This window comes from Euprymna scolopes, chromosome 6 (assembly GCF_053919585.1).
Source record: "Euprymna scolopes isolate OS-2025 chromosome 6, ASM5391958v1, whole genome shotgun sequence".
Lineage (NCBI taxonomy): Eukaryota > Metazoa > Mollusca > Cephalopoda > Sepiida > Sepiolidae > Euprymna > Euprymna scolopes.
Window position 1 is genome coordinate 114,135,120 of NC_136487.1, and position 25,626 is coordinate 114,160,745.

At 32.9% G+C, this 25,626-nt stretch overlaps 1 protein-coding gene and 1 pseudogene across 3 annotated transcripts in view; both read left to right on the forward strand.

Annotated features, from left to right (window-relative positions):
• LOC145277891 (uncharacterized) overlaps window positions 1-25,626 on the forward strand; it is a 116,054-nt gene that overhangs the window by 57,871 nt on the left and 32,557 nt on the right. For 2 of the 3 annotated variants that reach the window (XM_080129883.1, XM_080129884.1), the window contains 5 exons: window positions 1,377-1,527; window positions 4,045-4,123; window positions 16,448-16,577; window positions 19,582-19,731; window positions 25,119-25,322. In XM_080129883.1, the coding sequence (XP_079986009.1) occupies window positions 1,377-1,527; window positions 4,045-4,123; window positions 16,448-16,577; window positions 19,582-19,731; window positions 25,119-25,322 (714 nt within the window). Of the gene's footprint in view, window positions 1-1,376; window positions 1,528-4,044; window positions 4,124-7,973; window positions 7,994-16,447; window positions 16,578-19,581; window positions 19,732-25,118; window positions 25,323-25,626 lie in introns of those variants that run through there. The other variant, XM_080129886.1, reaches the window with a different exon arrangement.
• On the forward strand, window positions 17,598-17,715 carry LOC145278362 (5S ribosomal RNA; annotated as a pseudogene).

Genomic DNA, 25,626 nt, shown 5'->3' on the forward strand with positions numbered 1-25,626 from the left:
TAATGGTTATGGCGCCTGTCATGCATAAGTGCCTATAATACTAATTTATATTTATTTTGATTCAAATTCTATTCAGAATTTACTGAACATTAATGAACTTTATCGGAATACATGTAATCAATTTTAATGTCTTATTACAATACGATGCTTAAGTGGCAGAATGGATATAAGCTGTGAGAGTTCTAATGTCATTACAATTTACTGCTTTTATATTTTCGCTTAGTCTTGCCCCGTAGAGGAATGGTGTTACTAATTTTACTATATTTGTAATTATTTCCAAGATATTTATCTTTTATGTTTGTATTTCTTACTAAATATTTTGGTTTATAATTTTTATAACAACTCTGAAAATTTGCCCAGTGGCTTGATTATCAACAAGTTTTTACATTGTTGGTCTGTGTGCAAATATAACTAGAACATTAATATTTCTGAAACGTTCGACTGAGCTCCAATGGTCTCCCCTTCACCAATCTTTCACAAAAAACACTCATCTCTAACCAAAATCACTATCAATAAATTTCCCCACTTTTTGTCAGTGCCTAAACCCAAACATGAATTTCATTAACAAAGCTTCTTTCCTAGAATTGCCCACCTGTGGAACTCTGTTTAGCTGGTCTGCTTTCCAGCTGACTACAAAATTGTCTTCCAAGTCCGTCCGACGTAAACAAGTTTTTATTGAACCGTCCCATAAATAATCCAACTATACCAAAATTTCCACCACAAACAATACTACGATACTGTCCTAATGTTATTAGGACAGTATCGTAGTAATTGTTTGTGATGGAAATTTGGTATAGTTGGATTATTACATTAACCTTTACCCTTGAGTGGCCTCTGGGCCTTGATATGTTGTAACCTCTTTATAAAAAAAAAAAAAACGTTTGTACAACTGCATTAATTTTATGTTATTATTAGTTATTGTCTGCAATAAGGATTGAACCTTCAGGAAAGTGGAAAATGAACCTTGGGTTTACTTTCAGCAGCTTCGTAACTTTTGTTTCCTTTATTTTGTCCTTTAGTCCTCACATTCCATGAGCGGTGTATCAGACAAAGAATGAAGAATTGCTGTTTTCTGGGTTGAAATCTATCCATCTAACACTTATCATTGGCTAATGTTTGATTTTAAAGTATTTTTATTTTCTTTTTTTCTTACATCAAATGACTTCATACCTTGTCTGGGGTGATGTGATTTTCATAAAAAAAAACAAAATACCTTCAGAAGACTCATTTAGAACCATTTATTAATCAGCACGTTTTTGTGTGTTTTTAATGATGTAATGTTAGTAAATATACAATTTATGTACTCTCCCACCTTAAAAAGAAAAAAGAGAATAATTTTTCCTGTTTGTAATTTTCTTCAAAAATTGTCATTTTAGTTGGAGATGAAGAACATGAAAAGCAAGTGAAGAAAAAGGATACCGAAAAGAAGAAGAAAGAAAGTCGTAAAGAGAAGAAAGACAAAGGCTACATGATGTTTGAAGAAGAGGATAGTGAAGAGGAACAACTCGTGAACATGGATGACGTCAAGTAAGATAAATCTCTTCATATTCCATTCTTTTAAATTAGGGAAAAAATATTGCAATTATCCTATCAGTAATTTGTATGGGTACGCATAAAATCGTGGTTGATTATTTTCTGACGGAAGATTTAAAAAGAAGTAATATACTCATAAATCTATAGTGAGAGAGTTGTTTTATTTTTCTGGTTTTAATATGTAGACTGTTACATGTAATCGATACATATTCAGCCACTGCGAGACATAGGTGATTGTGACTCCTACAACAACTAAGCCCACTCTTCTACAATCAGCAGCATACATAAAATTCATGAGACACAGATGGGTTCTACGTATAACATCAAAATATATTTATTTAATTTAGGTAAAACAAAATTCTACAATAAATTTACTGTTTCAATCTAAAAAGATTTCGTCTGGTGACTGAGACCTCTGATGAAATCTTTTTAGATTGAAACAGTAAATTTATTGTAGCAACAAATGGTAATTTTTTTTTTATATTACTTGTATTGGTTGAACTATTGTTCTCATCTTTAGTGTTATTTGAGTAACGTTTTGATCGGTTTAGTCTTCGACCGTCGGCAGGTATGTCAGTTGTTGTTTAAAAAAAACAACCAATATGCCTGAGGATGGTAGAAAGTCAAACTGACCAGAACGTTGCACAAATAACACTCAAGATGAGAACAATAGTCCGATCAATATAAGTGATATAAACAATCAGCCCTCATCTAAAAAAAATTCAAAACTTTAAATGGTAAATTTTATTTACCTAAATTTAATAAAAATAATATTCTGGTCATTTTATTGAGCACTATCAACAGCATTATTAAATTCAATGGTTTTTACTTTTGGATACCTTTACCTGGAATATATATATATATATATATATATATATATATATATATATATATATATATATATATATATATATAGTAATTTATAAAATATATACGGCGATTAAGCATGAGGAGTCCTAGAGTGGATGAAACGCCGAATATTCAGTGGAGCTTAATCGCCATATATATTTTATAAATTACTAACTAGCTCTACCTACGTATTGAGCACTTTTGAAGTAAATACTTAAAGTTTACGCATAAATCTATACTTTTGTATATTAATTTTATGTGAGTAAATTAAGTAGTTATATATATATATGGCATAATCGCGTTGACACACCGGTTCTCATCAGATCGCCTAAGTTAAGCAACGTTGAGTCTGGTTAGTACCAGATGGGTGACCATTTGGAAATTCTAGGCACTGTATGTGCTCTCTACTTGCCACTAGTATTTAACAATGTCGACTCAGGAGATGTGTGGTTGGAAATTGCACGCATCCTGCCACAAAAACAATTTCATGTGCAGGCACCCCTTCATGGGTATCCATAGTCTGTTAAAGACTGAAGGAGCCCTTTATATATATATATATATATATATATATATATATATATGTATGTATGAGAGAGAGAGATATTACTGGAACTATACTAGAACGACACTTGAGGTAATTAGCTGCCAATCTATGGCCATAAATATGAGATATAAGGAGCTACTGAGATTAGGGGCAATATTTATTAAGGGGTATCCTAAGTGCAGCAAGATGTTTATTCACATTACATTTAAATTTCTGCATTTTGGTACAGTCAAGGTAGCAAAAATAGAATTTAAAAGATAGGTGGCCTGAGGAAAGAATCTATTAGAGTAGAAAGCTTTTCAGCAGCTGGGAACATTTACAATGAAGAGGTGAGATTTTGCTGTTACTTGAGTTAATCAGGGGGTTAGGGTAAGGGGGTATTTACATTGAGTGGGTACAAATGCAATAAGTTCATCAGAGCATCTGTAAAACAAACATAGGGATACAACATTGCAACGACGGAGCATGGTAAACGGTGTGGGACTTACCTTATCAGATTTAAGCCGGTCACACATCTACCGTATCATTTTCATATTTCTCTCCATATTTCTCTCCATGCAATGCATGTCTTCAATCCTCAATGGTCAGGTTTTTCCTTCAATGCATCATCATTTTTTTTTTACTCACCTTCAATCCTAGCAAGGCATATTGCCACTTGAACGTAAGGGGCGATTGATTGGGACGATGCCTCAGAAAGATTAATAACATGTGGTTTACATTACATTTGAGCTTCTGCATATCGGTACAGTCAAGTTTATGTGCACATATATGTCATTTTTTATTTTTATGTGCACGTATATGTCATTTTTTATTTTTATGTGCACGTATGTCATTTTTTATTTTTATGTGCACGTATATGTCATTTTTTATTTTTATGTTCACGTATGTCATTTTTTATTTTTATGTTCACGTATATGTCATTTTTTATTTTTATGTGCACGTATATGTCATTTTTTATTTTTATGTGCACGTATATGTCATTTTTTATTTTATGTGCACGCATGTCATTTTTTATTTTTACGTGCACGCATGTCATTTTTTATTTTTACGTGCACGTATGTCATTTTTTATTTTTATGTGCACGTATATGTCATTTTTTATATTTTTTTTTTTTATAGGAGTCCATCCAAAATTAAAAAGCCAAAACCAACATTTAGATTTCCCAAAAAGGATATTTTTCCAAAATCGAAAGAAAAGGTAAAGTTTTTATTAATGATTTTATTTTTTTTAACTTTTCACATGTACAATTTAATTTGGTACCTTGGAACTTTCTTGAATAGAGCAATTTAGGTTGTTTTTTTATTATTGTTTTGGGTTGTTCATATTGTCCATTACAGTGGTGTGTCTTTATTTTCTTTAATGAGAAAGACTGTAATGAGAAAGAGTTTTTTTTTTTTTTTTCTTACATTTGCAGAATAACACCCTCTGAATCTCCCCTCCTCCAAAATAAAATTCTACTTTTTTTATGTGATTGTGTAAAAAAAAGAAGAAAAAAAAAATCTGAGTGGCTGCCCATTAAGGTTAGGTTAGTAGACTGTATTGAAAAATAATTTCTTTAAATATTTTTATTTCGGAGCATATCATACAATAAATAGGGATCAAAAATAATATTGGCTATGAATTTAAAATATTTCATACAAATGAGCATTCAAAAAGAATTAAAAATATTGGGTAAAAGTTGATTAAACATCTGTAAGAGGAGACAAAATGAAGATTAATTGTAATAAAATTGCTCTGCTCAAGATTAGTTCCAATAGCACCATTAAATTCTTTATTTTAAAATTTGCAATTTGATTGATTATTAAATTGATTTTGGGCAAATATATATGAACTCTATCATCATTGAATTTTCTTTTTAATTACATTGTGCAACAAATTTCAGGTTTAAAAAAATACATTCCACAAAAGACCTGTTTCAGTATAAGAAAAATATTCTGATTCTAAATCTGACCTTTATTTCTTTAAATTAGGCATCATTTTCATGTACTATAAATCATATTTTATTATTGGTTATCAATGAAAAACACAGAATTGTCGGTTTAAACAATATTTGTCCTCTTAACCGTCTTGTGTTGAGTGTAATTCTATTTTATATTTCAGGCATAGTCTGGCAACATGCCAGGGTTCAATTTTCCTTTAAGACGTTTCTTCATTGTGATGGGATCTCCACCATATTCATCACTCCTATTACTAAGATTCTCTGCAATGTTCTCAATTTTCAAAAAAAATGTATTTAATTTGACAAAAAGAAGGCCAGAAATGAATTTTGCATTCCATTGTGCATATAAAAATGTCCACAGATGTCCTGTGCCCTTTTTGAGTATTGCACAGTATTTAGGCACATCCTCAGATTATGAAAGAAAAAAAATATGTATTCAATTTTTAACAGGGAGAATCAGCCTTCTATGCAAGTAAAATGGTTTCTCTACTTCATCTTTATTTATTTTTTGACTGAAGTTTAACAAAAATAATTACATTTACAAATACCTTTTCAGAATGTTTAAGAGGAGAAAAGGGGGGGTCGATTAATATTAAACTTACATGAAACTGCTCTGTGAATTTCTAGAAATTAAGCAATAGATTTTGAACAATATTTTGTTTGAAAAGATGGTGCTTAGTTGATAGCAATCTGAAGATCTAAACAAATTAAATAAAACTTTTAAACGTGATAGAATTTGTCATATGTATTTGCCCAACTTTTTATTTTTTACATTTTGTCTGTCAAACGGATCTTAATTAAATGAAATAATATTGGCACTTCTAAGATATCGTTTGAAATTTGAGGTATTAGAAATTTAAGAAAGCCAAAATTGTTTTTTTTTTTTTTTTCTTCAGATTAAATTATTTATCTTAAAAAAATGAATGAGCCAGCTTTCAATCATATAATGCTCTTTTCAAGCATTTTTTTATTTTTTTGAATCCAAATAAATTTCAAATCTGGAAGTCCATCAGGGTATTGATTACAGGTGGTCTGGTGATGCTCGTCTTTTCTTGTGCCACACATGCTTACATAACCTGGTTAGTGTAATAATATTAACCTGGTTAATGTAATAATATTAACACTTTTGAGATAGCGTTTGAAATTTAAGAAAGCCCAAAAGCAATATTATTTCTTTTCTTTAAAATAAATTATTTACCTTAAAGAAATGAATGAGCAAGCTTTCCTTTGATCTCATTTCATCAATATGTTATTTATATCAAAACTTGAGAGAGATTCTATTGAATGAGTTCAATTGATATACTTTTATTGAAATATCCACTTCCGCATAAAAACAATTTAATGTTACACCAATTATATAATATAAAACTGTATTATTTTTATTATTGGAATCCTTTTGAGATGAGCAATTTATACATTTATTTATTTATTTGTGGACAATTATCCTCATTTTCTAGTTATTGCTTCACAACGTTTTCGGCCAACTATTCCTCATGACTGGATAGGAATGCTGAGTCTCTTTACTGTATCCTCAGTAATGTTTTTTTTATTTATTTTTTTTTTATTACATTTTCACTCCAAACAAGGCGCATTACCACTTTGGTGTAGGGGGCTACTATCAGGGGCAGCAACTACTGGGGCACTATGTAGGGATTTGGGCAGCAAGATGTCGGTTCACGTTGAACTTCTGCATGTCACTACAGTTAGGGAAGCAGGAACCTGGAATGGAATTCCAGAGTCTAGCGGTTCTGGGGAAGAAACTACTGGAGTAGAAAGATCTTTTACATCTAGGGATCTCTACTGTGTGGGGGTGGGATTTAGCTGCCTGTCGGGTTTGTCGAGGGTGTCTACGTCGTGGGGGCACAAGTGTCTGCAGTTCGTCAGAGCATTCACCATTAAAATACTTGTAGAACAAGCAGAGGGATGCAACGTTTCGTCGATAGGACAGAAGCTGAAGCTTAGATGCCAGTTCAGGGCCTATCAGATTGGCGACTCTTTTTTGGACCTTGTCTAGGAGCGAGAGACTAGTAGCAGATGCACCAGCCCAAATGTGACAACAATACTCCATACATGGGCGAATGGTGGTCTTATAGAGGTACAGGATACTTTCTATAGCTGATTGCCCTTTGGGCCTGTGGCGCAGTGCATAGAGACATTGAATCTCTATGGTTCCAGGTGAGCATTGTCTGAAGATAGTGGTTTCAATCATACCCAAAGCATGCCAGAGAATTAGTTGGCCAAAACATGGTGAAACGACAACTATGGAAGGTAGTAATTACTAAGTTAACAACCTGACGAAGGCCAGAGGAATAATTGGCCGAAACGTCGTGAAACAAGAACTAGAAGATGAGGATAATAGTCCACAAATAAATAAATGGATAAAATTATTTCATAAAATGAAAACCATGAATACAAATTCAATTCAATGAATTTGGCAAAAATTAAGATAAGCTAACTTCAGTTCCCACATAGGGATGAGTGGGGACAGAATTCTTTAATGTACTAATGGGTCACTATTTATGATAATTCAAAGGTCACTTATGGATAAGGGTTAATGGGTGTCAAGTGGACAGTAAGACAGCACCTTGAGGATTGGTAACACTGGTTGAAACTGATTAAAATTTGATTATTTAAGAGGACTTAACAAAAATTTGCTTACATTGGACTTGAAAGTGACCATATTGTCCTCAACTAACCAGCAGACCCATGATAAAATAAACTTTGCTCATTGAAGTTTAGTTTTAGGTATAAAGAGGAAGAAAAGAAAATCATTTATAGTGGTTGTAGATAGACAAGTTTTTGCATACAGAAGAGGATACGGTGGCTTAGCACCAGTCCAATATCGCCTTGAGTTGCTGCATCATTGGTGCATTGATTACATTTCCTGAAAGTCCACTTCACTTAAAGATCCAATAATTAAATAATACAAGAATACATTTTTCTTTTAAAAAAAGTAGTAAAATTAAAATTTGATAATTTGTTGGAATAATTTTTTATTAAAAGAAAAAAAAAAATGATTAAATTCTTCCATATTGAATGTTATTGTAGTAGTATAACTACCAATTTGTATTGTGTGTTTGTTTTCTTGCTCTTTGTATTGGCAGATTCTGTTTCTTCCATTAATCTCTGTAAGTACAATAAGCACCAATGCAGCACACCCACACGTTCATTGTTTCCATTCAGTCATTAACTTATAGACTTTGTTGTTTTTACTTTTATTTAATAGTATCACTTCATTTATTTGCTATAACTACGTGACGCTGCCCAGGAATGCAGTGAGATCATTTTAGTTTTTAATTTTTATTTGCACATGAAACAGAAAACGAAATAAAATTTTAATTACAAGGGAGACAACCATTTTTATATTCTACAATAAAAAAAAAAAAAAAAAAAAAAAGGTATTCCTCTCAACGTTTTTTTTTTATTAAAAATGTTTTCCATACTATCAGGACTAAATAATTTTAAAAAATAAACTAAATAAAATTTTAGTTGTAAGAAGGGAGACAACTCTTTCTATATGCTTCAATTAAAAATATCAATGGTTTTGATTTGGGGAAAAGGGCTAATATGCCATAAAACTAAATGAAAGATGTTTTCCATATTACCAGCTACAAAATTACATCATTTTTAAATAATCTGTAGTGAAGTTTATTTTATTGCCAATAACATTGTACAACAATAACGTATGAAAATTGGCTATTCAGAATCAAAGTTTGATATGTCAGCTTAAATGCTATTTAGGTTCAATTTTTAAAATCTTACAAGATAACTTTATATGTTAAGACTTATTTATTTTTTATAGCTTATTCCTTTAGTTTGTTTTTAATTGTCATTCTATACTTCAATCCATTTCAGAGTGCAGCTGTAAAGCATATAATTGGAGACCTAATGAGAAATGTGTGATTTTCAGAGATCTATTAAGAAAATTAAGTCAAGTTGCTGAATTTTTTAGATGAGGATCAATAAATTGGATTGCTCACATGAACTAGCATAGCAGATAAAGTACTAAGTAAAATCCAGTTGGTAACAATTGTGAATTACTTAAGACTTCTACCCGATCATGGCTGAAGGAATGAGAGCATGCTACTCCTATGTATTAAATAAAGAGTTCCTTTCAAAGTTTCATGCAGATCTCCAAGTTCGACAAGATAGACCTAAAAAAAAGGTCGGAGGCGACATTGGCAAAAAATGTGGTGCAAATAACACTCCAGATGAAACAGTAGCTTAAATAATACAAATAAATCAACTATATTTAAAAAATACATAAAATAACATTCTAACCCTGAAGATATGTTGAAAAATAGATAAAAGTATGTATTTTTGTTGTGGAAACTGATAAGTATTAAACAAAACAAAGGGAGGTAATTAAGATATCTGGTAAAAGATTTGATCCCTATATGTACTGGTCAAGTGTTCATTCTTAATAATCAGTCCAACAGGCGTGGGTCATTGTGGTTACTTCTCGTCCTGCTCTGTTAGTCTGGGATATGGTTCTGTGCAGTTCTATAAGGTCCATTCTCCCAGGCTTTACCTTTTTGTGTTCTGAAAATGGGTTAGTTTATTGCTAATCACCTAAGCCACCCCAATGACGATGGGGTTGCCCAGGCCCCTTCTTTTTTTTTTTTTTTTTTTTTTTTTTTAAAGGTTAATGCTATCTCTACTTTCCCACCTTGTGTCACATCTCACAGTGGAAGGGAGATAAATAAGCATGGTTATTTATGCTTCAATACATCTTATCCTTAGCTCTATCTCAAACTGTTATTCTATGTATTTTCAAATATAGCTGCCTTAATTCCATTAAAAATGCTCTAAAACTCAAACATTTGTCAATAAGCTTCCAGTTGTGCTTCTCAGTTGTGCCATGAAGTGGATTGTAGTATAGAACGCCATGCTTACATTTCAATTCTCTGTGCATCAAGGAAAACATTAAGCTCATTATGTGTGCAGCCTTTTATTTAGTCAGTTGAATCTGATCTTTATTGGTACAACCTGATCAGCCTGTCTAAAGATACTGGCTTCCTGACCTACAATGCGCCAAATGTTGATCTTATTGTTTTTTTTTTTTATTCTCTTCCTTTTACAAAACTCAATCATGTTTTGCAAAAACAAGAACGACAATTTTCCTCTACAAAACAGCCAAACCAAACACCATGAATAAATATTTGAAGATATAACTTGAAGAATTTTTCCAAAATTATTGAATTCAGTGTTAAATAACATGAAAAATGTGGATATATCATAAAACAAAACAACCAAACCATCATGAATAAATATTTGAATATACAGTAGAACCTCTGGATATGGTGGCCCTAGGATACTTTTTTTTTTTTCTTTTTTTTTTTTTCAGGTTATGATGTGGAATACAATGTTTTCTGGCCCCTGGTTACAGTATTTGCCCAACCTTATGGTGTTATTTATAATGTTATTTGATTATATACATGTATGTTATATACTGTATTGTATTTTGTTACTAATTTTTAATGCCGTATCCCAGGGTTCCACTATATAAAGAACTTGACGCCTGAAAACTTTTTCCAAAATTACTTAATTTGGCATAAATAACTTGAAACGGGTTGATATGTCATAAAACTAAACAACAAAGCCATCAATTTTCAGGTACAGAGTGTCCCAAAAGAAGCTGATGGTTAAAAAAAAAAAAATTCATAACTTTCTTAATTTTTTATATTTTTATTTTATTTTTTCACTAAAATAACCCTTCCAAGGTCATTATGAGTTGTTACACTACAGAGGAGCGGATATTTATTGTAGAATCGTATTTTCGATTGAATGAGTCAATATCAGAAACTCAAAGAGAATTTCAACGAAACTTCAATACAACTCCCAATGCAATAAAAGCTATGGTTGCTCGATTTCATGAGCAAGGGTCTGTATGTGACCTCCCTAAATCTGGTAGACCCTGTACAGCAAGAAGTGATGAGAATCATCAGAGATTAGCAGAGAGTGTGGCCGAGGATCCATCCACATCAGTAAGAAGGAGATCAAGTCAAATTGGGGTCTCTCGATCATCTCTTCACAGAATGCTTCATGAAGAGGGCAAATTTCTATATAAAATTCAATTGGTGCAAGAGTTTCAGCCAAACAATCCAGAAGAAAAGGCTGGAATACGCCATGCAATTCCAAGATTTGGCCAATGGGGATCCAAACTTTCTCAAAAACCTCATTATGTCCAATGAGGCCCATTTTCATCTGAATGGGTTAGTAAATAAGCAAAATTGCAGAATTTGGGGATCAGAAAATCCCCACGCAACAGCACAACGGCAATTACACCCTCAAAAATGTACAGTATGGTGTGGAGTAATGGCGGATGAAGTAATCGGACCTTCATTTTTCGAAAATGAAGGAGAGAATGTAACATTGACAGGAGCTCAGTACCGCCAGATGGTTGAAGATTTTGTTCGACCTTGGGTACAAAACAAACCACCAATGTGGTTCTAGCAGGACGGTGCAACGGCACATATGGCATGAGAAACATTAAATCTGCTCCAGGACATATTCGGCAACTGAATAATTTCTCGTGGCTGTGAGATAAATTGGCCACCCCACTCACCAGATCTCACATGTGCAGATTTCTTCCTTTGGGGTTACCTCAAAGAGTGAGTATACGCAAACAAACCAGCCACAATAAATGCCCTTAAAAATAATATAGAGGAGGAAACTAGGGCCATAAGCCCTGAAACATTAAGTGATGTGCTGGACAATGCCCTGCAGAGAGCACAAGAGTGTGAAAATAAAAATGGTGGACATTTGAGTAACATCATTTTTCATAACTAAAATTAGACCTTGTGAAAAACATACCCTAGATTAAGTTGTGTAAATAAAATTAGCATAAGTAGACTATGATATCTTAGTATATCTCAAAAAAAGGCTCATCTACCTACATATGAAAATTGGTAAGCATAACTTAAATATTGATGAAGTTAATCGAATTTAAAATCCCTCAGCTTCTTTTGGGGCACCCTGTATTTCGATTTTTTGATAGGTGGTAAGTAGCATCTAACTCTCTGAATCTGAAAGCCGTTGAGATCTCGTTTTAATTTTATCTTTGTATCTGCCACGTTTTCAGTATTTGCTTGCCTACTGAGAAATTTTTTTGTTTTTATTTTTGAGGTCTGTTTGTTTTGTTTGTTTTTTTTTTTTCACCTGCATCACATATCTATCCCATCACAAGTCTGTTAAATGAGAAAATGCATGCCTACTGCCCAGGTTAACTCTTTTCAGAACTTTCCCATTTGAGATCTTCTTCCATTGTTTAATACTAGCAGTATCTAGCTGACATCATCCGTGTGAAGATATGTTACTGGTTAGAAACAATTTCAAATATCGTCATGTTTACAATTTTTTTATTGAAAAAAAAAAAAAAAGTTAAAAATAACATTTCTAATATGAGATCAACTAAGTAAAGAAAGAAACTGTTAGCACAATAGTGTTTTCTTTAAAAAAAAAAAGAAAAAAATAATTTGTTGATGCTGCATTACGTACAGACAGTTGTAAAATGACAAATGCTTTTAAAAAATCAAGAGATTTATTTTAAATCTTAAAAATAACAATAAAAATAATTTAAATGTTTTTTCAAATACATTCTTTACTGAGATATTTTTTTTTGTTTAATGTTAGTTCTGATAAAAATCTGTTAAAAAAAAGTGAATTTCATTTCTTTACATACTAATATACTTCAGTTATTTAATGGATATAATCGATAACTGCCTCTAGTTACCCCAGATCGTGTCTTTAGATTCTTTGAAATATTTTAACATAATAATATTGATTTTCACGAAAACAACAAAAAAAAAAAAAATACACACACACACCTACCATCCAACAGGTATTGATCTTACTCTATGTATTCTTTCTAAACGTATAACTTACATTACATATTTTTAATAAAACTTATCTATGCTTACAACACCTGTGTCAGAAGCATTCTCGTGACTTGACCTGTTACAGTTGACAACATTACCAGACTGACTTGCAGTGATCATGCAATGATACAGTGGATATGCTCCCCAAAGCTTGTTGATAGAATCCCTCTCAATGAGCTGAGATCCAGGCTCAACCTCAATTCAGTAAGCTGAGACCCTATACTGGAATACTGGTTTGGCCACATTCAACACATGACAGTCGACAAGTGGCTTAGAAGAATCTTTACTTTGATCTCCTTGAAGCTTGTTCAAGAGGTTGACCTAGGAAGAGGTGGAATAACAGCAAGTAGGACCTGAAACATCATAGGTTAACGCAATGAATTGAATCAAGTGGAGAGAAGCCATTTAACCAAGTTGACGACTCAAACATCCAACCCTGAAACTCTGGGAACAGGTGACAATAAACATGTAGTACTAGTATTGTAATTATGAAATATATATTCTATGTCCAACACAAAAGAATTCTTCACATAAAGAATTACACTAATGCACTCTGTAGTTTAAAGATGAAGCTTGAACATACAAAAAATAGAATGTTCACTTTTTTTTTTTTTTTTTTTATATATATTAAGACTACCAGAATACCCGTCCCAGGATGAGCAAAACAAATTCCACAAACAGTTTTGCATCACTTTTATGAAAGATTAAAATCAAGATGTACTAATACTAAACATTAATTTTGATCAAATCCATTACATGGTTTTGATCCTAGAAAATGTCTAAAATTGAATGCTAATGCTTAAGGCATCTCAAGAAAAAATCGAAATTCGGACAATTTTGCTTAGTGGCTATGGATGAAATTCAGTACAAATTTGAAATATTTGAATTTTCAAATGGGAGATTGTGGACATATTATTCCATAAAAAACCCCTTTAAAATACCCCTAATAAACTGAAATTTTGGAAATATTGTTTAATGGATGTCTAAAACCTAGAATTTCACAAAAATTTGGTGTTATCTGAATTTTCATGAAGGCTTTTACCTTCTTTTTACTCCCTTTGCATAAAACTAAATATAGCCCACATTGTATATTTACTTATTGTCTTATTAAATCTTTCCCTTCAGATTTTCTTAATTTAGTTTTATTCAAAGGTGGTAAAAAGGAGTGAAATGCTAGTGAAATTCACATTTTTTTTTTTTTCAAATATTTTTATGAAATTTTAACAAAATATATGAGACGTCAATTAATAAACATCCCCCAAATATCAGTTTCTTTGTTGCGTTGGGGGAGGGGGATGCATAATATTGGCACAACTTTCAATTTGAAAATTCAAATATATCAGATTTGCATTGAATTTGATCTAAATTTGACACCAAAGCAAGATTTCTTGAATTTTAATTTATTCTTAAGACCTCCTTAAATATTAGCCTTAAATAATAGACATTGTCTAAAATACAAATCATGATGAATTTTCATCCAAATTAGAATGAATATTCTAGGCATAAGATTATCATTATATCTTGATTTCAATCTTTGTAAGGAGGTATGAAAGTGGTGCAAAATTGTTCAGGGAATTCATTTTGCACAAAACTGTTCAGGGAATTTTGTTTGCACAGATATTCTTCTAGTTAACTTCATATATGTTAAAAAATTTCTTTACTCAAAACAATGTCTTTTTAATTAAAAAAAAATGTCTGTAATATTATTTTTAGGTACATACATTCCCAGAAATGTATAATTATTGGCTTTACTTAGCTTTTTATTTTATATTGCATATTTGCAAAATAACTGCAATTACTTTTGTTAATTTTCCAACTGATGCTGATTTTTGGCCTTCAAAATTTCTGATTTTTTTTTTTAACGTTTATTTAAATATAATAATCAAGTAGCAGGTGGAGGTAACTCATTGATCAAACCAGTTCTCCATTCGTTTTCAAGAATTTTGTGAATTGAGCTGAGATATTAATCCTTTAAATAATTTTTTTTTTCTAATTTCTAATAAATCACCATTTATCAAAGTCAAAATCCACCTGAGGATAAGGATTGAGATGAAAATATAGGCAATTGAATAATGATGAATATTATGAGAGGATTTAAAATCTTCCTTAGATAACACATACCTAAAATAACAGCCAACCCCCAAATAACAGCAATTCTCTTTCTTTTGTCAGAAACATTCCTTGTGGACTGTGAGAACTAAATAACAAGAGTTATGGGGCTGTAGAAAATAACTCAAGGCTTATTTTCTACTCTCCATCAGTATTGAAGACTCTTGACTCTCATGAAATTCATCTGCTATTTGCTAGCTCTTGGTTTTAGTATTACTAGGTGTCTATACACCCACTATAACGAATTAGTCAAGGCCGGCCTGATTGAGAAGTCAGTTTAGTTGCCAACAGCCTTACATCATCATCATCATATTAGGTTTACATTTTATATGCTAGCATGCATTGGACAGCTTTTGGAAATTAATTTCCAAACTAATTAATCTCTGGCCAGGCCTTTATTTATCCTTTTTCCACCAAAGTCCATTCTTTATCACTTTCTCCTGTGTTTTTCTTTTTGCCTCCTCCTGTGAATTGAACTTGTAACCTCAACTGTTCTACATCTACTAACATAAGGGAGTTAAATCCAAACATTCAGTTCCAAAATTATGATGCCGGAAGTGGACACAGTTTAGCTAAAATATAGAATGGAACGGAAGTCACTAAGCGTGAAACGAAATATGAAACCATATGGAAATAATTTACTTCAAAAAATTATTTTAGTTTTAACATTTCTTGTGTTAAAAAATAAAGATTTAAGTTTTACATTTCTATAAATAGTTATTTTTTTTTAACACTTCTGTCTACGCAAAACAATAAAAAAAGAATGGGAATTATTATTTGCATATATTATCATGGAATTACGTGAAAGACATTCTATCTAAGAATTGAAAATATTAAATAAAACTCTATTTTATGTAATCCTTTTTTTTTTTTTTCTGCGGACTGTTATCCTCATCTTCATAGTTGTTGTTTCACTGCTTTTTGGCCAACTCATCCTCTGACCTTCTCCAGAGGTCAGAGGATGAGTTGGTTGAGATGTGGTGAAACAACTATGAGGATAAGAGTGTCAAAGGATTCCAAAAAAATAAAAATAATATCTAAAACTTTATAAAACTGTAAAAAATTTTTTTTTATTATTTCCATATGAATATATTTTAAATATTTAAATAATTATTTATAGAAATGTAAAAATAAGTTTTTTTTTTTTTTTTTTTTTTTTTTTTTTTTTTTTAAATTGTTTTGTGATAAAACAAGTCTTTTTTGTTTTCATATTTCGTTTCATGTTTAGTGACTTCCATTCCATATTTAGCTAAACTGAGTCTACTTCCAGCGTCTTAATTTTGGGAACTGAATTTTTGAATTTAACCCCCAAGGACAAGTGAAATGCCCTTTAACCGTAGTAGACAATCATCGAGAGATGATGTCTCTATGAAAACATCTCCCTGGTTGTGTCAGGAAGAGCATCCAGCCTGTAGAAATCTTGCCGCAACTAAGGAAATGACTTGCAAAGAAAATTGGTTTTGTTGAACAGGTAGTAGTAGTCTGTGGTTCTAGTATTGGGTAAAAAAACAGATGACTTTTCTAATTTTTTGGTTGGCTTGAAGGTTTTTGGGTTTTTTTTTTCTGATTAGTTGATAAATATTTCCTTTTCAGGATGAGAAAAAAGAAAAAGAAGGAAAGAAAGAAGAGAAGAAGAAAGATGAAAAAGAAGCCAAAAGAGTGAAACATAAACTTAAGGACAAAAAAAAATCAAAACACCAAGACTTTCACATGAATCCGTCAGGTATGAAGCTTTTCAGTTATCATTTTCCGCAGATGTATATTCCAATCTTTATCTGAATGTTCTTTTGAAAACTCTCTGTTCAATTTTTAGAGAAGAGTTCAACTTTCTATGTAGGTTTAATGTAAGATGATTCCTCCTGCTCCAAATTCTTGAAAAATCATTTGCAAATGGAATCTTGTTTTAAAATAAGCTGGGAGGGGGGAGTATAGGACTAGTTTAAATTTACAAAGAGAAAAGCTGAACTCTTGCTAAAAACTGAACAAATAATTTTTGGAATAATTTATAAATTACAACTTTTATCTCTACGATTATATAAAAGTTTATATTTGTGAGTTTGTTCCCTATGGACTCAAAAACAGCTGGGCCGATTTTTATGAAATTTCACATGTAGGTACCTTTTTATATGTCTAGAGTTTTGTGTCCGAATGACTTCGATAAATATCGATAATCAAAATAATCCGATGAAAGAAAGAACAGACGATTTTGACCAAAGTTAACACCTTACACAGCCTAACATCACAAGTGCATTTGAGGAGTTTTATTATCACACAAGTAGAAAGACCCAACATATAAAATCAACAATAGGTTCTTTGATATGACAGGGGCGTGTTCAAAATGAATGTTTCTGTTTAAAGCACAATTTCACAATGATACTTGACTTTTCTATTTTAAACTTTAATGCAAGCCATTATATATAAAAAATAAAAAAATTAAATATATATGACATATAAAATCAACAGTAGGTTCTCTACAGTGCAATGTGGATTACAATATATTGTGAACTTAGTTACTGCGAGAGAAGCTTCCTCCAGGTACATCATGATGGGTCCCTAATTAGAGCAGGCACTCAATCAATTTGATTTAAAAATGGGTTATTTCATCGGTTTCAATGACAATAAAAATATAGGAGCGTGAAACATTCATTGATCATCATTTAATCCCGGACAATGTCGGGTCACCCTGCTAGACATCTGATGTGGACTATTGAGTGTGTACTAGTGACTGTTGTTGTTTGTGAATTTATATGGCATAATCATGTTTGACACACCGGTTCTCGTCAGATCACCAAAGTTAAGCAACAATGAGTCTGGCCAGTATCAGATGGGTGACCATTTGGGAATTTCAGGTGCTGTATGTGCTCTCCGCTTATCTTGGCATTGTTTCCAGTCGTCTTGGACTTTTTGCCACTGGACTTAAACAGTGCCGATTCAGGAGAGGTGTGGTTGGAGATTGCGAAACCCTGGCCTCACAATTACATGCGCAGCTGGCTCTACAGGGGAGCATCCGTTGTCTTTCGAGACTGAACGGAGGCATCGATGTTTGTGAATTTATGACTGTCATGTGTTTGAGTTTATCTGGTTTTTAATATAACTTGTCCTTCCTGTGACTAAAACAGTTCATTCTACTGCGGGTCCATCTTCCTTTCTTGTCTCTGCCTTATCTTTCTTTATCTATTCAACTATATCGCTTGTGTCAGGCTTTATGTCATACACATTTTTCAGGTTAATTTTTATTTGTATAGTAGTATAGGGTAAACTGATCTACCCATTTTAGGAATAATGGACTTACCCAGTGACCATATATTTACATCTAAACATCGATGTGACAGTTATGGCCCCAGAATCACGATGTATACTTCTGTAACATACTTTTGCTAATACATGTTTTGTTAATTGTATCAATGTTTATCTTTATTATTGGCCTGTAAGGCTACAACAGATACTTTTTTACAAATACCATTTATTTATCAAACTAGTAGGGTGACCTGACGTTGCCCAGGATTGAATGAGGATCAACAAATGTTTCACACTCCATATATTTATTGTCATCGAAATCAGTGAAATTGCCCATTTTTCAATCAGATCGATTGATTGCCTGCTCTAGTATGAAACCCACCCCGGTGCACCGGGAGGAAGCTTCACATGCCTTCCCACTGTTACTTAGTCCAAAATACATTGTAGTTTATATTGCACTATAGAAAACCTAGCGTAGATTTTATAAAATTATTTTTATATGTAATGGCTTGCATTAAAGTTCAAAATGCAAAAGTCAAGTATCAAGCTTTAATTGTGCTCTAAACAGAAACATTCATTTTTGAATGTGCCCCTATCATATGAAAGAATCTACTGTTGATTATATATGCGTGGCCTTACTGCTTGTGCGGTGATAATGGCTTGAATTTAAGTTTAAAATGCAAAAGGTGCAATTGTGCTTTAAACAGAAACATTCATTTTGAACACGCCCCTGTCATATCAAAGAACCTATTGTTGATTTTATATGTTGGGTTTTTCTGCTTGTGTGATAATAAAACTCCTCAAATGCACTTGTGATGTTAGGCTGTGTAAGGTGTAAACTTTGGTTAAAATTGCCTGTTCTTTTTTTCATTGGATTATTTTGATTATCAATACTTATCAAAGACATTCCAATACAAAATATATCTAAGAACACTGCCAGACACATAAAGTACAATTGTGTGAAATTTCATAAAAATCAGGCCAGTCGTTTTCAAATCTATAGGGAACAAACTTTTCCTTTTATATAATAGTAGAGATTCTAATATACTATTTGTCCTACTTTAAAACCTCGTTTATTTACCAGATTTCAATTTACCCATTGTTTGTTGAATGATATTATAAAATAGAATAACACAAAATGTCTTTTTAAAAAGGTTTATCCGATATTTGTTTTTATATAGTTTCTCATCGTTCATCAGTAATTTATGCTAAATAACATCTCCCCCATCTCCTTGTGTAATATTTTGCGTCTACTTTTACAAATTTATTCTGTCTGTGAAGTCTAAAACAATGCTCTTTACATTCGTTAAATTTTATGAAGAATACTTTCTTTTAAATTGGAGAATTCTTTTTAAATGAATAAAGTAACGAGTTTATAAAGGAACATAAAGAATATTCCTTTTCAAAATACTTGTTCATTTTCCCCCAAAAAACATATTTCACAAATATTCTTTTAACGTAAAACATCTTTTGCCTTTTCTCTCTTATAGATCCTGGCACTGCACAATCTTCAGCAATGATATGCGAAAAACCCGTTTTTGGTGTTCCTTTAGCGGTCGCTGTGGAACGAAGCAAATGCCATGATGGAATAGAGCTGCCAGCCATATTTCGCGAATGTATTGATTATATTGAAGAGCATGGTAAATATTGATAACGCTTTTTATTTTTTTGCGATTCCTATGATTAGTCCCTTAGTTTTACAACTTGTGAGATATGCATCAGAGCTGAAATGTGTAAACTAACCAGGTCTGAGATGACCATCACATTTCAAAAAAACAAAAGAAAACAAAAAGAGCAAACAAAAAAAAAAAAAAATCAGGTAGCAGGGATGTAAGTTCTCCCATTTTTAGTGGAATTAAATTTATTTTAATCCAGAAAAAAGCTGATTTCCATATATACATCCCTAAAGCCTGCAATATATGTTAGTTTTAAGCTTTTTTTTTTTTTTTTTTTTTTTTTTTAATAACAGCAAAAAAAATGATTTTCCCTCATGACAGTTCTCTCTGAAAACTGAAAATGATCATTTGGCTGTGAAGGCTAATATTTCAAACAATTTGTACGGCAGATAAAGGAGTGAGATGACTTTTGTTTCATCAAAGAATGATTTCCTGTTTCTTCCATCGACATATGCATTCAGTATCTTTTACTTAATTTTGACTTTTTTAGCTGAAACTAATTGGAATTATTTAGGAAAAAACTTGTTTTATTCTGTTGCCCTCTTATACATGTGAACACACTGTGAACTTCTGGTTGGGAAATTCATCTTGATTTTACCATTTTTTGCAATTTACCACTTTCATTCCTGCAGTAAAAGAAAATTTGTTCTTTTTGTATCCGTGGGTGATAATTTTTTTATCGCTTACTATTCCTCCTTTTATAGTGTACACTAATGTGGTTATAATATTTTGAGATATTATCTTTATCCAATGTGTGTGGGAAATGTGTGCACTGTCGGACATGTGCATTCTGTTCTGGAACTACAACAAGCAGAGTTCAGCAATCGGCCAAAAGTTAAAACTATATCTATAGGCTCTTTAATTCTAATTGTATTTTTTATGTTTCTATTCAATTTTTTTTGTCTTTATGCAATATTATTAAGCAAGGATTCAGGTTTTAAATCTGGGTAATCTGCAGACAGGTTTGTAGTCAAAGTAAAAATAACAAGGAATTATTTAAGAACAAAATGACCAAAAGGAAAAGTTCCTTGTCCATGATGTAAGGAGGTTGAAAAGCATGATCAACAAAAGAATGCTGTTCATACCTCATAGCTGACATCTGACGACATGAACAAAAGATCATTTAACATGTTCACTGTTGATGGCAAGAAAGAAATTTGAAATCAGTGAGCGGACAGTTTTTTTTGCTGTATCTCACAGGGACTGGGGAGCACACTGTATGAGAAACTGAGGTTGCTAAAAGAAAGTCAGCATTCTACTACAATAAAGTGTAAGTGGAGTTCTGGCCTCCGGGCCAAGATCACAGTGTAGTATCTGTTCTTATGCTGCACTTCACTTTTTCTGTGCTCAGTCGGTGAAGGAGAAGTCCTTCATGAGTGAGATAATTTGTATTTTTGTTTCTATCAAGAGTGCCCCTTTTTAGGGAGCTAGATGTTCTCCATATTAAAAACTGCCCTTGTGTCTAACTCTGCCCTCGTGGGGAGGCAAGTAAATAAAATGCAATAAAATGTAAGCCATGCAAAATCTTTTTTGTTTTTAATTTTTCATTTTGCTGCAACATGTTTCTCATTTTGGGGATTGAAACCCTATCATTGTATTGCATGTTTTAGCTTTACACCAATGTAAAACCTATAAGAATTATTTATAAATATATTAAAGAAAAGAAAGAGGGAGGATAAGAGGGTAGCTACAATATCACAAACAAACATATCTCTTTTTCTCTTTATTTCTTTCTCTTTCAAAAAAAAATTAAAATTACAAAACTAAACATGTGTTTGTCAGTTGATCTTAAAATTTGTTGAGAGTATGCGTACAAATTACGAAACGAAAATTGTATAAAAATCTTGAAGTATTTAAGGTAATCAAGGTACATTTTATTTTCAAATAATCTGTGAGCAAACTGAACCAAACTAGATAATCCCAAATACTTTTTACATCCATTTTGAAAAAAGAGATTTGCTTAGTCTTGAAACCAATTGACAATTTGACTTCAGTATGTTCAAACATAACTGGACAATTAATATTTTTTAAACGTTCATAGCCAGAATGATTATAATAGTAAAATAATATATTTTTTGTTTCTGAAACATATATACTGGTTGGTAATCAAAAGATAGTCAGTTCACAATCATAAATTTTGTTTTTAATTTTTTACTTGAATGAATGCCTATATATATATATATATATATATATATATATAATTTGGAATTTGTCTTTACATAAGTAGTAGTTTGTTGCTACACAGTCATGAGCATGCTCATTCCTGTGTAGCAACAAATTACTGCTTATGTAAAGACAAATTCAAAATGTAACTTGCTCTACTTCTGTATTGAGCACTCTTGTATTAACCTCGTTATATTTCACTGGCTACCCTACCTTTGAAAAATAGCAACCTCAAATTATATATATAGTTTATTGTTTTACGTATGTCTATATATATAAATATCATCTTATAGTTCCTGATGATTGTGTAACGAATGCCTACAGCCCACTCGGGAATGCTGATCACGTTGTGATAATGGTAGAAATCGCCCTTAATTCTCAACCCAAAACTGAAGACCCCTGCTCAAAACAATGAGGTACTACAAAAAGGCTGACTGGGAAGCCATCAGGGATCTCATCAGAGATGCCCCATGGGGAAAAAAATCTTTTCTCTTCCAGCTGAACAGTGCGCAAATGAGACCACTGAATGGTTCAAAACTGCAATTGAAGCACGTTTTCTAGTGGAATGGGGACAAAAATGGATGGTCACATTCAATGCTGCCAAGACTAAGCTTATTTTCTTCAATAATTACAAGAAACCTTCACTACCACCAATAGCAATGACCCAAAAGTACTTCCTTTAAACTCCTCAATCTAACGTTTACAGGAACATGAACTGGAATAGATACATTGAGAGCATTACCAAGGTTGCTGCGAAGAAGGTGGGCTGTATTTATTTGCTTCTCCACGAGAGCAAATTAGGCATGAAGTCGTTTTTTTAATGTGGAGAGGGGGAAGGGGAATGGGGAGAGGTGGGAAATGGGAGCCGGATAGTGAGAGTCTCTCGGTGTATAGGGTTGCCCCTACATGGACCAGAAACTCATTGCCACAAGGGCAATGGTCTTTGCTTGCAGCATCTGCTGGAACAGATACTACACTTTGAGATATTAAATCTTGTATTCAGGCAAAAATAAACATGAACAAAAAGCTTAAGGACAAGACCAACTCAAAAGGGGGGAAAATGGGGGTCGTTGGTCATCCTTGTCACTCTAGAACTAAACAAAAGTTTCTCTTAGCTAGAATCTTCTTCCACCATAATACCGCATTCGCCCTTTCGTACTTGGGGACATCCTACTTAGCACCCAATTTTTAAAACATTTTTTATTAGCATGGAAAAACAAAAAAACATAATAACGGTAATACAATAATTCATTTGTGTCGAGGGCGGGGGAAGAAAAAATACAAGCAGTGGTTACTAGGACCCTCCCAACACCGTCTAGTTGATAGACTGCCCGTTCCACTTTGTTTGTAAAGGAACCTCAGCTCTTGTGGGACAGTCTCTATGTGGGGGTGCCCTCTAGATTGGACGAAATGGAGAAAAGAAAATTTTTTTGATGAGGGATGGGGGGTTAGTTAATGGTTTATTTCTCTCCAAGATGGGTGAAATTTAGAGGGAGGGGTAAAAAGAAAAAAATTGTGGTTAAGAGTGGGTGGGGATCTTGGAGGCTTCCTAGTTGGGGAAGGATGGAGCAATCACTTAAGAGGCTTAAGATTGAGTTATACTTGACGGAACTGCATGTTCCACACCTAGGTGGGGAACACGTATTCAAATTTGGCTCCTCTTCGTACACACAGACTTGCTATCTGTATCCATCGTCTGTCAAATATCGCATGATGCAGCGTTCTATCACATCTGATCTTCACCCGTAGTTGGTGTTTAAAGAAAGCGATCAGATCCTGATCAAAAGAAGACCCCACCACCACCACCTTGTAGACGCGATATCCAAATCACCATTCTCGCCACAGCCAGGATCGTAATGTAGACCATTTGTCTTTTCCAGTCCCATGGCGGCCTTACGTTGTCAATGGCATTAGATACGGTAATCGGGCGAGGATGCTCAGGATCGATGCGAGCCGTCACCTTGCTGACATACGACCAGTACTGGCGGTGTTTACAGCAATCGAAGAAAGCGTGATCAGTTGTTTCTACGCCATTGTTCCACAACAGGGACAAGCAGGCGACTCCAAAAAACAACGGAACTGCATTGTATGTTGTTAAGTGGAAGTGCATTTCAGGCCAATCGCCAGGTCAGAGAGAACTCTGAATTGTTCAGATGACTCGAACCTGGCGCCCAACTCCATGCAGAGCAGCCAAACCCTCTACGAAGAGAGAGGTAGGCTCTTTCTACCCTGCTAGAAAGCTACTTACGCCTGAACGTATCCTGTACCTTTATAAGGCCACCATTTGCCCATGTATGGAGTACTGTTGTCACATTTGGGCTGGTGCATCTGCTACTTGTCTCTCACTCCTGGACAAGTTTCAAAAGAGAGTCACCAACCTGATAGGTCCTGAACTGTCATCTAAGCTTTAGCCTTTGTCCCATTGACGAAATGTTGCATCCCTCTGCCTGTTCTACAAGTATTTTAATGGTAAATGCTCTGATGAACTACAAGCACTTGTACCCTCTCGACGTGAATACTCCCGACAAACCCTACAAGTACCTAAATCCCACCCCTTCACAGTAGAGATCCCTAGGTGTAAGAAAGCATTCTACTACAATACTTTCTTCCCCAGAACTGCTAGATATTAGAACTCCCTTCTGGGATTCTGCTTTCCCAACTGTACTGACATGCAGAAGTTAATAATAAAAAAAATAAATAAATAATCAGAGAAAATTCCCCCAAATAGATATGTATATATTGTGGAGTAGTAAAAATAATTTGGCATAATGTGACATTAACAAAAAATAAAAAATTAAATAAAACAATTTTTTAATTATGTTTTTTTTATTTTAATTGTTTTATCTAAATTCTTGCATGTACAAAATTTGAAAATATAATGATTTTTTAAATATATTATTCAAACAACTTCTTAGCACAAACATATTTGCTTTTCAATTTGAACATTGAACATAAAGCTGTTATAAGCCACAAATAAGATGCAAATATTTAAAAAGATTTCTTTTTAATTTTAATAAAAAAATTTTTTTACATCTATGTAAAAATATATTTACAAATATGTAGCTTATAACAGATTTTTGCTGGAGGTTTAAATTAAAGCCTAACAGACGCTTCGAAAGAAGTTTTTCCCTTTTTTTTTTTCTGCTGAGTGTTTTCTATTCTAATTCTATTTCAACTCTTTTGTGCAGGGTTGCAATGTGAAGGCATCTATCGGATATCCGGAGTGAAATCTAAAGTGCAGATGCTGAAGGAAGCCTACAATGACGGAGCACCGGCTTATTTGTATGAACATGAACCAAATGTGGTTGCCAGTTTATTGAAACAGTTTCTCCGAGAATTACCAGAACCTGTTTTAACGACAGCTCTCATGCCCAAATTTGAAGAAGCCTCAAGTAATTTTACAGATTTATTTTTGATGCGATGACTAATAATTTTTATTGTATAAATTATACAAACTACTATTCTCATCTTGTTCATTATTTTCATAATGTTTACATTCAGTGTAATCCCTGATCTTCAGATTGTGTGTTTTCAAACCTGTAAATCTTTGTCAAACTCGTGGAACTTACATGGAATATTGAATGCTCAAGGAAAGATAACTCTTTTGTATTAAATAGTCGGTACTTGTACAGTTTAATGAAGACACTCAAAAATGAAAATATCGAAAAAAGGTTATATTGCACATATCCGTTTTGG